The 13,799-nt window shown below is 37.8% G+C and overlaps 1 protein-coding gene across 1 annotated transcript in view; it reads right to left on the reverse strand.

Annotated features, from left to right (window-relative positions):
* Positions 1 to 11,016: 11,016 nt before the first annotated feature.
* The window catches only part of pspc1 (paraspeckle component 1), a 60,012-nt gene continuing 57,229 nt past the window's right edge, over positions 11,017 to 13,799 (reverse strand). The window contains exon 9 of the mRNA XM_062527736.1: positions 11,017 to 11,729. Within this exon, the coding sequence (XP_062383720.1) occupies positions 11,520 to 11,729 (210 nt within the window). The 3' untranslated portion in view covers positions 11,017 to 11,519. The remainder of the gene's footprint in view (positions 11,730 to 13,799) is intronic.

The raw sequence follows: 13,799 nt of genomic DNA on the forward strand, positions 1-13,799 counted from the left end.
CCAAGGGAAATTTTGGGAGTGATCCATATCACCGTCTGGATTCAGAAGGAAGTTATGTTTTCCGCTTTGTGGTGTAATGGCATGGTATGGCCACGTGGTGGCGATCTGAATAGCTTAAGTTCAAATGTAACCAAGGAAGAAGTAGGCTAATAATAAAAGTTATCCAGGCTTACTTGCACCCTGATCATTGATTCCTTAAATGTATAGTTAGAGGAACAATACATGGTGTCAGAACCTCATAACTCATGACAGGAGTCTAGAGGCGGGACAGATAACGTGTTAGAGAAGTTTTTTTGGTGTGGAGAGTGAAACGGGTGACCGGCTTCAGGTTTCTCTGAGCGCTTTCCTAGTTCATCCATTAATTCTCGCTCATGATAGACTAACACTAATTGGCAAATACAAGAAGTTCCCATGGACAACCATCTGTTTGTCAATAATATAGGCAGAAAATAAAATGGCAGCCGAGTACAACTGAATAAGGATTGAGTAAATTATAACAAAACATTGGTAGTAAATGCTATAGGATAGAGGGCCGCTATGACTGCTTGTCCATTTGTAACATGTTTTCTATTTTTATAGGGCTGTGTTTACCGTCTGTAATGTTGCAGGATAAAATAAGCGCACAAAGGTCTAAAGGAGCCGGTGTGATATCTGTGACCATACACTACAGATTCCAAGTGGACTTGAAGGTGGCATAGAGAACAACAAATAACACTAATGATCCTTGCAAAACACCTACCTCACATATTGACAATCAATAAAAATGCAGCTTCTATTGAAGCTTATTTGCTATAGACATACCAAGGTCATACATGTGAATATCACAGCCCAGTTTTCAAGTACCTTCTAATTAACATACAGGCATGATAAAAAAAAAAGTGTTATCTGTACTGAAATCATTACTGAAATTGCTCACTCAGACACATCTGAAAAGCTCCCCAACCATACCATAGTGATCACATTGGGTGTAGGAAGTAAACACGTCTCCCCTGTGACTAAGAAGTCATGATGACTGGCCCTGGCAGCAATGAATCTGAGCCTCCTTGCCAGTAAGCCTAACCCCCATGTCCCAGTGTGCCTGTTCAATTCTTCTGAGGCGTTATGCTGACGCATTGCTAGAAACTACTGTTTTGCTTGTGGCAAATTTTATTTTCTTCTTAAAGAGAAGGGATTGTAGAACCTGTTAATGCAATAAAAAATGGCACTTGAATCCATTGAAAATATAATAAAACCTGTTATTATACGGCTCTTCACAATGCAAGTAGAACGCTCCATTGACTTGAATGGGATTTCCCAAGTTCTACCGGTCATTCTTTCTTGATAGAGGACCTCTGAAAAAAATCATGACCGCTGTCAATGGCAACTGAGTTTGTGCTTTTATATCTCTCCACAATGGAATTTCATTGAAAGACAGCTAGTAAGACCTTGCCAAGCATCTTCTAAAACCGTCACGTTCTGCCTGTGTGGGGAACTATTTTTTTTGTCGTTGCTAAAGACACATTTATTAAATTTTCAATGGACTCAAGTGCAAATTTTTATTACATTATCAGGGTTATTATATGATCGGGGATTTATTGCATTATCTTATTTTATTATACGGCTCTTCACAACTCAAGTAGAACACTCCATTGACTTGAATGGGATTTCCCAACGTTCTACCGGTCATTATTTCTTGATAGATGACCGCTCCGAAGGTATAATGACCGCTGCCAATGGCAACGGGTTCACTCCGCTAGTTGTTGTGAAAGCCACGAAACGGTAACCAAGTCATTGCTTAAGACACATTGAGATGAGTTTCTTTTCTCGTTTTGGCAAGTAGCCGTATAATAAGCGGGATAATGTATAGAACGCCGGTCATTATCGGAAAATAATTCCCTTCAGGACGAAGCAAAACCCGTTCATCCTGTCGGGAATTATTTTCCGATAATGACCGGCGTTCTATACATTATCCCTTACATAATCACCGCTCCGAAGGTATAATGACCGCTGCCAATGGCAACAGGTTTTGTGCTTTTAAACCACGTCTTTCATAACAATCCGCAACACATCCGTTCGCTGGTTGCAATGGAATTTCATTGAAAGTAAAACTAGGCTACTAAGCATGTTGCCAGGCAACACCTAACAACTGTCACCTGTGGGGAACTACTTATTTTGCTAGTTCTAGTGGAAGCCACGAAACGGTAGCCAAGTCATTGCTAAAGACACATCGAGTTAAGTTTCTTTTCTCGTTTCACCAAGTAGCTGTATAATAAGCGCGATAATGTATAGAACGCCGGTCATTATCGGAAGATAAGTACCTTCAGGGCGAAATAAGAACCCTCCGTTTTGCGTCGGGGTCTTGTTCACCCTGTCGGTACTTACTGTATTTTCCGATAATGACCAGCGTTCTATACATTATCCCTGTTCTACAGGGATGCATGTCACAAAGAACATCCCATAAATCACAACCAAAGAATAACAAAGAGATCACATCATTATTACTTTGCGCTAGATCATGTCTTTGAAATTAATTATGTGATTAATTAGAAATGCTGTCAGAAATGACAGGCAATATATTATTTGTCATGTTGTCAATTTGTAAAACTAAACTCATTTGTGCATACAAACACACACACACACACACACACACACACACACACACAAAGGCCACACAGCTAAAACCAGCTACAGAGCCTAAAAGATCAGACATGATGGAATGTTTAAGCAATATGACGTGAGTGGAAGTGGGGTTGGTAAAGCCAATTGGATAACTCAATGCAATATGCGTAGTGATTTGTAGCAGTACAAATTCTTCATTGGAGTTGGATTATCGCCACTTGTACAATCAGAAATGAATGAACAAATAGTTAGACCGGAACTGATCTGAAAGAATGTTTTAGAATCAGTATTGGGTGTGTTTGCTTATTCTGATACCATAGCAGCAGATTTGATAGATTCAACACAATCACCATCAGCATGTGTTCATCTAATACTACCAATGAAACTTGCTATAAACTGCTATTCTAATCCACAGCACACTTACCTGCACCAGGTACAATTCCATCTGCTTCACTGGTGCGCTTGACAATCACTTTGGTTTAGTTACGAGCAACAGACAATTCTGGTAAAGTGTTGATTTAAGATTGAGCTCATCACAATGCAAAGGTGGATTATCAAATACAACAGATGTAACACAGGACCGTCTCAATATTAATGGAAATACTAACGTTTGCATTGAAAAAAGTTCCCTAAGCAGTAGCCTATATTAATGTTCATATAACAAGCAGTGTGAGGGACCAAGCACCAGGAAAACATGCACTCTGTGGATCATCACAATTACTGTGCAGTCAAAAAGTGTGCATCAGAGACGTGACCAAAAGAATAATAATAATAAAAAAGATAAAGTATAAGATTAAGATTAAGTAGACCAACACTGAGAAATTGAAAGGTGTGAAAAAAACTTGTATGCCGACTTTCATGCATTGCAGCAGTAAGAGCAGCTCTCGGTTACTACACCCCTCCCCCCATGTTAATAGACTGTTGAAAAAAAAGCACAATATTCTGATCTGTACGGGAATCAGCCAGCCCTCAGTTAAATGGCATCTCCCATAAAACCATGAAAAAACTCACAACAAGCCCTTTTCTATATAGATGCATGTCTGACGAATTCATGTATGGATATGGGCTGTCATATCAAAGCTCAGCCTTCTTCAGTATACATACCTTGAATTTCCCCTTGGGGATCAATAAAGTATCAAAGCATCTATCTATCTATCTATCTATCTATCTATTACCCATGTTAACAAGATTATCAGTCCATGATTTCAGACAAAGATGAATACATTAAAAAACTTACATCTCAATGGAGTCCAAGCGATTTTTTCACTTTATTTTATAAGGCCATTTTATCATTGAGTTGTGTGAGTTTAGTAGAGCATGCACAGTATTGCTAGAGAGGACTGGCATGCAGCGGGGTGTGTTCAAAGGCAATAAGTGGGCAGAGCCAGACTGAAGTTGATAAATAACATGTTTGGTTGAAGCTGACCATTAGCAGTGTTGAGTAATGCATCAGACGACATTACAATCGACTTTTAAATCTCAATATTACTGCACATCTCAATAGCTTTTCAAAGAATGATATGAATAATTTCTTCTGCTCTGACCAGCAATCAACTTCATAAAAACATGGCTGTAGCTTTTCAGACCCATTTTACTGTAAATACCATAGCACAGGTGGTCAGAGGTCTTTTTAGGAATGAGGACCCGAGGACCCGGAGAACCTGATATCATATGGAGATATACCCATCTGAAACAGACGCTCACCCCTCTATGTGAGAGTAATCCTCCTAAATAAGTTATTTTCACATTTAAATAATCAATAAGTAATGCCCAAGCAACTATGTTCATTACTAGCAGCCTAAATAGTGAACAGGTACATAGGCTTACATACAGTAAACGATTATTCAATACCTCAATATCATTATGCAAAGTTTGGATTCTAGTCAACAACAACAAAATGCAATCTTTTTGTGCAATTAATAATTTAGTTTACAGTTTTAGACACTTCACAAAATGAAGAATTCAGAGTTAGAGGCTGTTTAAGTTATCGGTTTTTAACACATCAATGGCAATCACCAACACCACCCTAATGTATGGAATGAAATTACGCACTTCACACAAATCACTTACCAACTCTCCCTATTCGCGAAGGAAAATCCATATAAGGAAATTATGCGACACGTATCTTGACTTTCGTTCATAAATCAAGTTGGTAAGTGTTCCTAACAGTTATAAACTTAGGATTCGGCAAACTACATTGTTGGTGCTTTGTTTTATGTGTAGAGACCCAGAGCAAACTACTGTTGAGGTTTGGCGCTGTTTTGAGCTATATTAGTGGTTAAAAAATGCTATTTTGAAAGTGTTTGGGTTGCCGTCAGTGTTGCCAGACTTTGCCAGGGGAAAAAGCTACCTGGACCTTGAAAACAAGCCCAAAACAAGTGACCGACAACCAAAAAAAAAAAAAAAAAAACGGCCTCTGTAATGGCCAATGCAAAGACAGGTCGTCCGTAAGTTATTAAAAAGGCTGCTACGAGATCACTTGATCGTTGTCAGAGCTGCGTGTAGGCTTGTGTTTGTGCGTGGTGCATAGGAATTGTATGTATGTGGTGCATTAAGATTGTATACAGGGCAAAGGGAGGCGGTGTACGGAGCTAATTATAAACAAGTCACAACTCGGGAAAAACAAGCCCAAAAACCCGCAACCCGCGACTTCTGATTTTTCCAAGCGGCTTCACAAAAAAGCAAGCCCAAAGTCGCTTATAATAAGCGGTATTGGCAACCCTGGTTGCCGTCCCTCGCTAATCAGCTGATTCTGGGCTCTAGCTTTTGATGGTGCTTGCTCTGTAGTGCTTGATCAACGAAAAATACTGTCTCCACGGTTTAGTTGATGAATTTTCATTCAGAAAAACACAGCTTGGTCAATTTCGCCGGAGTTACACTTTAATCAAGAAAATAAACGACAGACTACAGCGGTTAGCTATTATGATAAGCAGTTTGGGAGAAATAAATAAATTCACATTTGCACATCAATTACTTTTGATGGAACATACCATGAAATCTTCACTCAACACATAGCAAACCATGGATATCAAAATGAACAGCAGGCCTTACCGAATACAAGGATATAGAGCATGCCTTTGTACAATAAGCCATTCCCAAGAAATCCAATCCAAATTTCTATACAGTCTCCAACTTTGGGCTGAAATTCTAATGTAATAGCACTTCAAATTTTTAAATCTTTGATATAAAAAGGGTCATAACATGCACAGATCAACAGTGCTTTTAGCAACTTGACATCTGCACATATCCAAGCACAGCTTATTTCAGGTCACAAATGCAGATGAGTACAAGGCACATTTACCACCCAATGGTTCGTGACAAGACTTCAATGAATAAACCAATATACAATAAATTAAAGATTTATGTCAGTACATATCATTTTGTAAATTGCTAAGCCACAGAGTATCCCACCATCATGATTCTTATACTGCCAGATTCCAGATAAACCCGCCAACTATATTTATTAGTAAGTATTTCTACTTGCATACTTACTGGAAACATGGATGTAAAACTATGAAAATATTAATACTATCATACTACCATGAAAAAAACAATGGACATTACAGTAACCAAGATAAGATCTTAAAAGCAAAGATAACAAAATTACAGCAAAAATAACCTCAATAAGGCCTCAAAGGGTTGAAGCCAGATTGATTTGCACTGACAGCTTGCATGAGAAAATACTTAAACTGTTACAATTTCTAAAACCGATAGTTCCGGTCCTTGATTGTGATTGGCTGAATCGTGTTCGATGCCGTTGTAAATATCACAACAACTTCACACCTTGACCGCATTTCGTTCTACAGTAATGCACTACCACAAAAGTTAGAGTGGCTGCGTCTTGTTGTTGCATGGCAACCACTCATATGGAGGGAATATATTTCTTGGCGGAAGAATGATTATGCTGAAGAATGATGTTGCTGTCATGAACATCTGAAATCTTGCTAGATCATGAAATCTTGCTAGATCAACGAAGTAACCGTTTTAGAAAAGCAATAAGCCACTCAAGTCTGTGGTTTATACTGTATAATCCGCTTTGTGTCGTGCCTAACAACGCCCCTTAGCTGTTCGATTATACAGCATAAACCACAGCCTCTCGGGCTTATTGCTAGGGTTAGTCAACTTGTTCATAAATAATGGAAGGAGGACTTTCTATTTTGATGGCACTAACATGTGGCTTAACATAAATATTTGCTTTCAAAACGTAAAAGCATTTTGAAGTAAACTTTTACAGGCACTGCAGTGTGCTACTCTATCTGTGTGACATACTGTACGTTTCTGCTGTACAGTGTTATTAAATTACTGCAGGCTATTTAGAAACCCAACACCCTGTACATTGTTGTGTGTTGAAAATCTTAAATGTAGAAGGCATTTGGCACATATTTCCTACCAGTACAGCAAATCCTCCTTCCTAACTTCTATAACGCAAACCCAACATCCCCTCAATGCACTGCAAAAAATAAAATAACCATCTTATTAATCAGATCAAAAAATCTATTTTGTGTTGCTTTAATTATGTAGAGACTTGTCTAGCATATTCTCTAATTTTGACTGAAGAAGATTTTTACTTATTTCAAGGAGTCTTTAAATGAAATTTAAACGCTTTCAAATGTCCTTGTTTTCAGGAAGAGACATTGACTTAAAATAAGTCAAAGGATTTTCCAAAAAAGCTCAAGGTAAGTCTCTTTATAAAGAAAACAAGGTAACACTTTACTTGACGGGTTCGTTCATAACACATTCATAACAGCTGTCATGAACTGCACATGAAACATTCATGACTGTTTCATGAAACATGACTCAACATTCATACCAACCCCTTCATGAATGTGGAAGACAAAACGTCAAAAACTTGTCAAAATAAAAGTCCAACAATCGCAAAGCAGCATTGCTGTCTTTTTTGTTTTAGCCAACCTGAACATGTCACATCTTAGTCAACGGGGAAGTCCAGTGTCCAGGAGAATTTCGTTTTTTGTTTGTCTGTTTGTTTATTTTATGATAGTAACCTCTGAAGAATGCATAATTGTCTACACCAATGACTATATAGATATATAAAACAGGAATGTCCAACCATTCAGAGGTCCACAGATGGTCAGTAGTTCACTTCCCAGTATGATGGATTCTTCACAACTCGTATAGTAAAGTGACATTTGAAGTAGACTTCATAAAATATTCATGAGATGTTTACAAATGCTGGAGAGGATTCATAACACCCTGTATATGGATTACTAGATTGTCGGACTTTTATTTTGACAAGTTTTCGTCGTTTTGTCTTCCACATTCATGAAAGTGTTGGTATGAATGTTGAGTCACGTTTCATGAATCAGTCATGAATGCTTCATGTGCAGTTCATGACAGCTGTTATGAATGTGTTATGAATGAACCCGTCAAGTAAAGTGTTACCGAAAAGAATACCAACTCATTTTTTTGATGATGATGTATAAGATTAATAACACTTGGTTAGACTTGATCAGATAGGCAGTTTTTACCTCCACCAAGGAGGTTATGTTTTCATCAGGGTTTGTTCATTTGTTAGTCTGTCTGTTTGTTTGCAAGATAACTCAAAAAGTTGGGGATGGATTTCAATGACATTTTCAAGGAAGGTCTGATATTACCCAAGGAAGAAAGGATTTTTGGAGTTTGCACTTTGAGTGCTTTTCTAGCTTTTCTTGGAAACTACAAAACATGCACAGAAGCCGTTATAAATTCTGTAACATTAACTAAATCACCCTGGTGTGTTATTCTTCTTATATTTCCTCAAATCATTTCCAAATTTCTCATTTCATTACTCAATTTAATGAATTTATTTCAACCACAACAATGTTATCCTTTCAGAGTAGCGATTGCAATTTGATTTACACCACACATTTACTGTAATGGCAATCTGCAAAATTTGTCACAACTCCACAGTATCTGTATACAGTCCAGGTGATATTTCAACCATGTATGGCCCCACACTTCTATCCTTGATATTACAGACCTGTTTTCATTATTCAACTGCAAACATATGCGCGCAGGTGCGCACAAGTGCACTCACATGCAAACAATCTTACAAGGCCATAGACCTGTACATTTTATTACTATATTTTAAAAATTGATCTACAAATATTAGAAGATTTATGTCTAACATGATACATTTTATCTTTGTGGTGTCATGTGGGTGTGGCACATATTTAGTAAGTATCATTATTGAGAATATGGGCATTCATGATTCAGGACTTTTGAAGTATACACTGAAATAATTACGGTAGAAAGTAAGATTGTGCATGGTGTTCTCCACAGAAAAAAAATTGCTCTCCAGTAGGGTGTTTATAATGATGGTGTGGAAAACAAATACAAATAGTAAGGCTACCATGATAACTAATAAGAGCATTTTAAAGCAAGGCCAAGTTATTTTGCATGAAACTGCAACACTTCATCTAATATATTCAGATATGGGCTGTCTTAATGAGTCCAAATGTGTTCAATCATTGCTGGTACAAAATGGTATAAGCAAAGAAAATACAAGAACAGGAGCAGAAAAGAAAACTAAATTCAACGGGCCACATTCACCAACCGTTCTTAGGCAGACATTTTGTCTTAAAACCCACTTATGCAGTTTTTACAAAAACTCACCAATGTTTTCGTGTTCTAAGGTAAGAACAGAATCTACTCAAGACCACTTTTATGCACATTTGAGAACCGACTTTGTGCAAAATAAATGGTTATTGCATTTTCATCATTTCTGCAGGTGTTATAATACATTTTATAGTTTTATATAGAGTATAAATGACTTCATAGTCATTGTATAATTTATGGTATTTTAGAATAAAAATATTAGAACCTTTTTTATAAAATCAATTCTGCTATTTTACAAAGAATTAAGGTATTTTAAAGGCATACTATGCAGTTTCAGGCATTTTTGACTGTCTTTATGACTGTAGCTCCCCCTAGAAAAATAACATATTTATATTTTACTTTAGCATTGTAAATACTTTCTCATGGCTTGTTCCCCCAGTGCACAATGAAAATGATTTTTCTGTGGAGGCAAAGGACTAACAACTGGGTTGGGTATCGTTTGGGTTTTATCTGATACCGGTGTTAAATTGATACTTTTAAAACGGTGTTTGAACCGATTGTTTGTTTTTACAATACAAGAATTGCTTTTTTTCCATTGATGAGACAAATTTGAACATGGAATTGAACTGTTATATTCAATTAACTATTAATATCTCATTGCTTGTATGCATCAGAAACTTAAATGTTAAAACAGCTTATGAGCTGTTATATAAATATGGTCATAGATAGTGTGATATAGACACACACTGATAAGCTCTGCTTTCAAGTTTATCCAGTATAGGTGGCTTTCCATAAAGTAATCTAACCTCGACCTACCGTCAAGGGACTCTGCTTTGCTGTCAGAGCAGCTTATGTAAAGTATGGAGATAGTTCTGTAGCCTCTTCGACAGCTCAGGGATATCAATGCAGATGTATGTAACCTACATATTCATGCTTTTGCAAGCTAACTTTCATGCACATTAAAGATTATGGTCATGTCATTATGTAGTTCAGAACACTCCCTGCACCAAAGTTCACATCACAACTTTGCTGATAACATTTCAAAAAGATGCCAGTTCGCTCATTAGCAAGGTTATTGTGTAAAGTATACTTTTACTTGTGTGTAGTTACTGCTAAATTTTGAAAAGAGCTCAAACACTGTCCACTAGCCTATGTGGTGCACCCCTCTGCTTTAAGCTTATACATGTAGCGTTTGTTAGCTATCTGTATCTGGATGTAGCGCTATCAGAGCAAGACATTAGAGATGACGCATGACGTACAGTGAAACGCCAGAGATTTAAGTGCCATTGAAATGAGGCACTGAAATCCATGTTGCTATTTAATGTCATTACTACCGTTTGCATCAACAGTCAGCATGATCAGAATGAAACTGCACACAATTCTGAGGTTTAAGAACATCTTCATGAATCTGCTGAAGAGTTTTTGTGGGACCTTCTTAAGAACAGAGTTAAGACAATTCTTAGGAAGATTTTGGTGAATGAGGCTCAATGATTTTAACCTTTGGAATTTAAGAACCCAATTGCTAGAAGTTCAGTTTTGTCCAATCTGATACATCAAGATATTTCAAAGGTTGAAGGATGAAGGTTAAACCCCCCACCCCCCCAGAAAAACAACAAAAAAACAAACAACAACTAGCCAGTCCTGTTTTCGATAAGTATTATGACTACCTTTCCTTCCAATTGCCAAGGGATTAGTTTTAGATCTAAAAGTGTCTGTCTTACAGTAATGGTTTGTTATACTAGAAGCAAGTGTGTAAAACCTCTTGATTAAGATTCACATGCTACAGAGACATTCAAAAGACCACCAAGTGACTTTCATTTCAACATCAGATTCTGAAATGATGGGAGACAAATGACAAGATGGTGAAGTTGTTTCCAGTTTTAAGGACATAATTTGTAAATAGCAGTGTACAAAGCACACATTTGAAAATGGGTTTATTGTACATACCACTGAACTGAACAAGATGCATTTCATTTCAACTGTAATAAAGCATGCAAGTCTAGAAACATAATTAAGCTAACATCCAATTAAAAAACATCACAGTATGGAAGGAAAAAAAAAACTCAACATCACAATGCGAGGTTTATAATAGTAAAATGTATTCACAGTTGTCTTTGGGTATGCCACGGCACTTCAAAATGACATAGGGTTGTAAGGGTGGCTCATGCTAAACTTTCTGATGAGTATCAGGCACATAGAAAAGCAAACAAAGACTGTACAACACGGGCCAGTTGATATACTGCAGAAGGACAACAACTACAGGGGAAAATGACCCTATTCTCCGCCCCATAGTGAAAACCTGGGTATGTACAAGAATTTAACAAATAAAAAATGAAAAAATATTGTGGGCAATAATTATATAAAAGTTAAAATCTACGGCGTTTGTTGTTGGGGCCATCAAAGCTGCCTCCAACTGGGTTTCCTCGGCCAAAAGCACCTGGTCCCCCAACCCCACCTATTGCACCAGCCCCTCCAACCACTGCTTGCTGCTGCTGCTGAGGTGACTCCACCCCTGGCCGTCCGCCCATGGGGGACACCATCTGAGGAGGACCACCCTGGGGGTACCGCTCATTGCGCTACATTTACAGTGCCACGGTCCAGTTGATTGATTTTATGATTGGTGTTAAGGTCACAAGAAGATGAGGGTTCCAATTGGTCATATCATATGTTTGCAGAGTTGGAGTTTCCAGTTTATTTGTTTAAAAAGATGTTTCCCAGTGTTGAGGATAATCAAAGGCAGTAGAGTCGCCATCAGAAGTAATCAAGGGAGGAAAAGATAATTAAATTAGTTACAAGAACATGAGGCCTCTCTGGAGTCAAAAGGACAACACTGACAATTCTAAGGGCTTTGCAGAAGTCAGTGGTGCCAAACATACTAGAAGGTCCACAAAGGTAATTTGGTATTGGGCGATGCAAAACGTCAACCAAATTTCTGGCATGTTTCCACACCACTGATGCCAAAAAGAAAAGAAGAAAAAACGATTTTCCATAGTGCTCTAAAAAAGAACAGAGGAGTCATTTGTCAAGATTGCATGTGGACAATAGCTGACTGCCAACCTTTCACATAAGTTGTCGACCGAGTTATAATGTACCAGTAAAGCACTGGTGACATACTGTACTTGCAAACTCAGAAGGGCTGAAAAAGGTGACATTTTTTCGGCAGGCTATGCGTAACAGAAAGTGAGAGAGATAAGCCCGCCCTCAGAAACAACTGATAGGTAGGTCTGTAAAAATAGCACGACAACAGGACAATCACTTGCCTGTCATTCTCTTTCTACTGTATGTCTTGCCACTTTCCCTCTCACTATCAATTTTGCATGAAATCGCCGATAGAAACATTATCATGTCATCATGTACATCAGGAGCAGAGTGCACCATCTGAGGTTACGAGTGTAACGCTACGTCTGTCTCAACGACGAAAGTTACTATGGCTAACTTAATATGCACCATTTAAGCCTGCATGGATTGCGCCAGGAGCGGGCATAAATTAATCAAAATAGTAGGCCTATTCCTGGTAAGAATTTTAATAAAACTGTCAGTTGATGGAGTGCAATGAAATGCACCCATCGTTCTAAATAGCAAGTGAGCTGGATCCATTCAAAACAGTGAAACAAGACTTTAAATAGTTCAAAGCATATGTGACAGAAAACTGCTATTCAAACCTATTCAGATGTATCATAGCTTGAAAATTACGTATTAACAGCATTAATAACATAGGCTATTTGTCAAATACTCACTGCTGGCCAAATGTTAGATTTGTTGTGACAACAATTGCTCTGGATAAAGACCGTAGCCTTTGCTTTCGCTCCGCGGTCAGCAGATAGAATATAACCTAACTCTATGTCCTAACCGCGATGCGATCAAACATTAGCTATACAATTCGTACAATTCCATTGTTGTCAATTGGAGTGTCCTGACTGCAAGCAACGCGGACAGCACGATGCAATGTGACATTTTAAGAGAACTTTTGTTGTAGGCAGACACTACGATTTCTATTTTCTTTCTGTTGCTCGCTTTGCTCTGTTATTTTGAATGAGAAATATGACTCAATAGAAGGGCATATTTAACGGATTCACTTCTCCGATGCAATGCCACAATTTGATTCATAAATTCAAGCTTTGCGCTACAGTTTGCTGGTTAGTCTACACATTCAGATAACTTGACACCATGCGTAGCGTTTCAAGATGGAACAATGCGCTGCATCAAAAATAAGTAGGCTAACTTAAACAACAGAGCTGGTAAGGAGGGGATAATAATCTAGGCCAGGGATTCCTAAACTGTGGTACACATACACGAAAACAAAACAAAACTAAAGTGAAAGGATGCCTTTTTCATGAACATTGCCTAAAATAGCTTTACCATCACATAACCCTAATGGACAAAATGTAATAAAATGTTGGTAGTTGTTACAAATTTATAAGGGTAAGGTACCGAAAGAAAAGTACCATTGAATACCAACACTGAACCTCAGGCACCAGTGCCGATATCTGTTCAAATGCTATAGGTAACCAACCCTAGTATACAAGGGAGATAAGTTTTGAGAATATTTGAGAGTTTGATATTTACAATAGCAGAGTAACATGTAAATACATTGCAACTCTAAGGGGAGCTCTGCGGTCATCAAAAATACCTAGACCTGCATAGTG

Source organism: Sardina pilchardus, chromosome 23, assembly GCF_963854185.1.
Source record: "Sardina pilchardus chromosome 23, fSarPil1.1, whole genome shotgun sequence".
In the NCBI taxonomy this organism is placed as follows: domain Eukaryota; kingdom Metazoa; phylum Chordata; class Actinopteri; order Clupeiformes; family Clupeidae; genus Sardina; species Sardina pilchardus.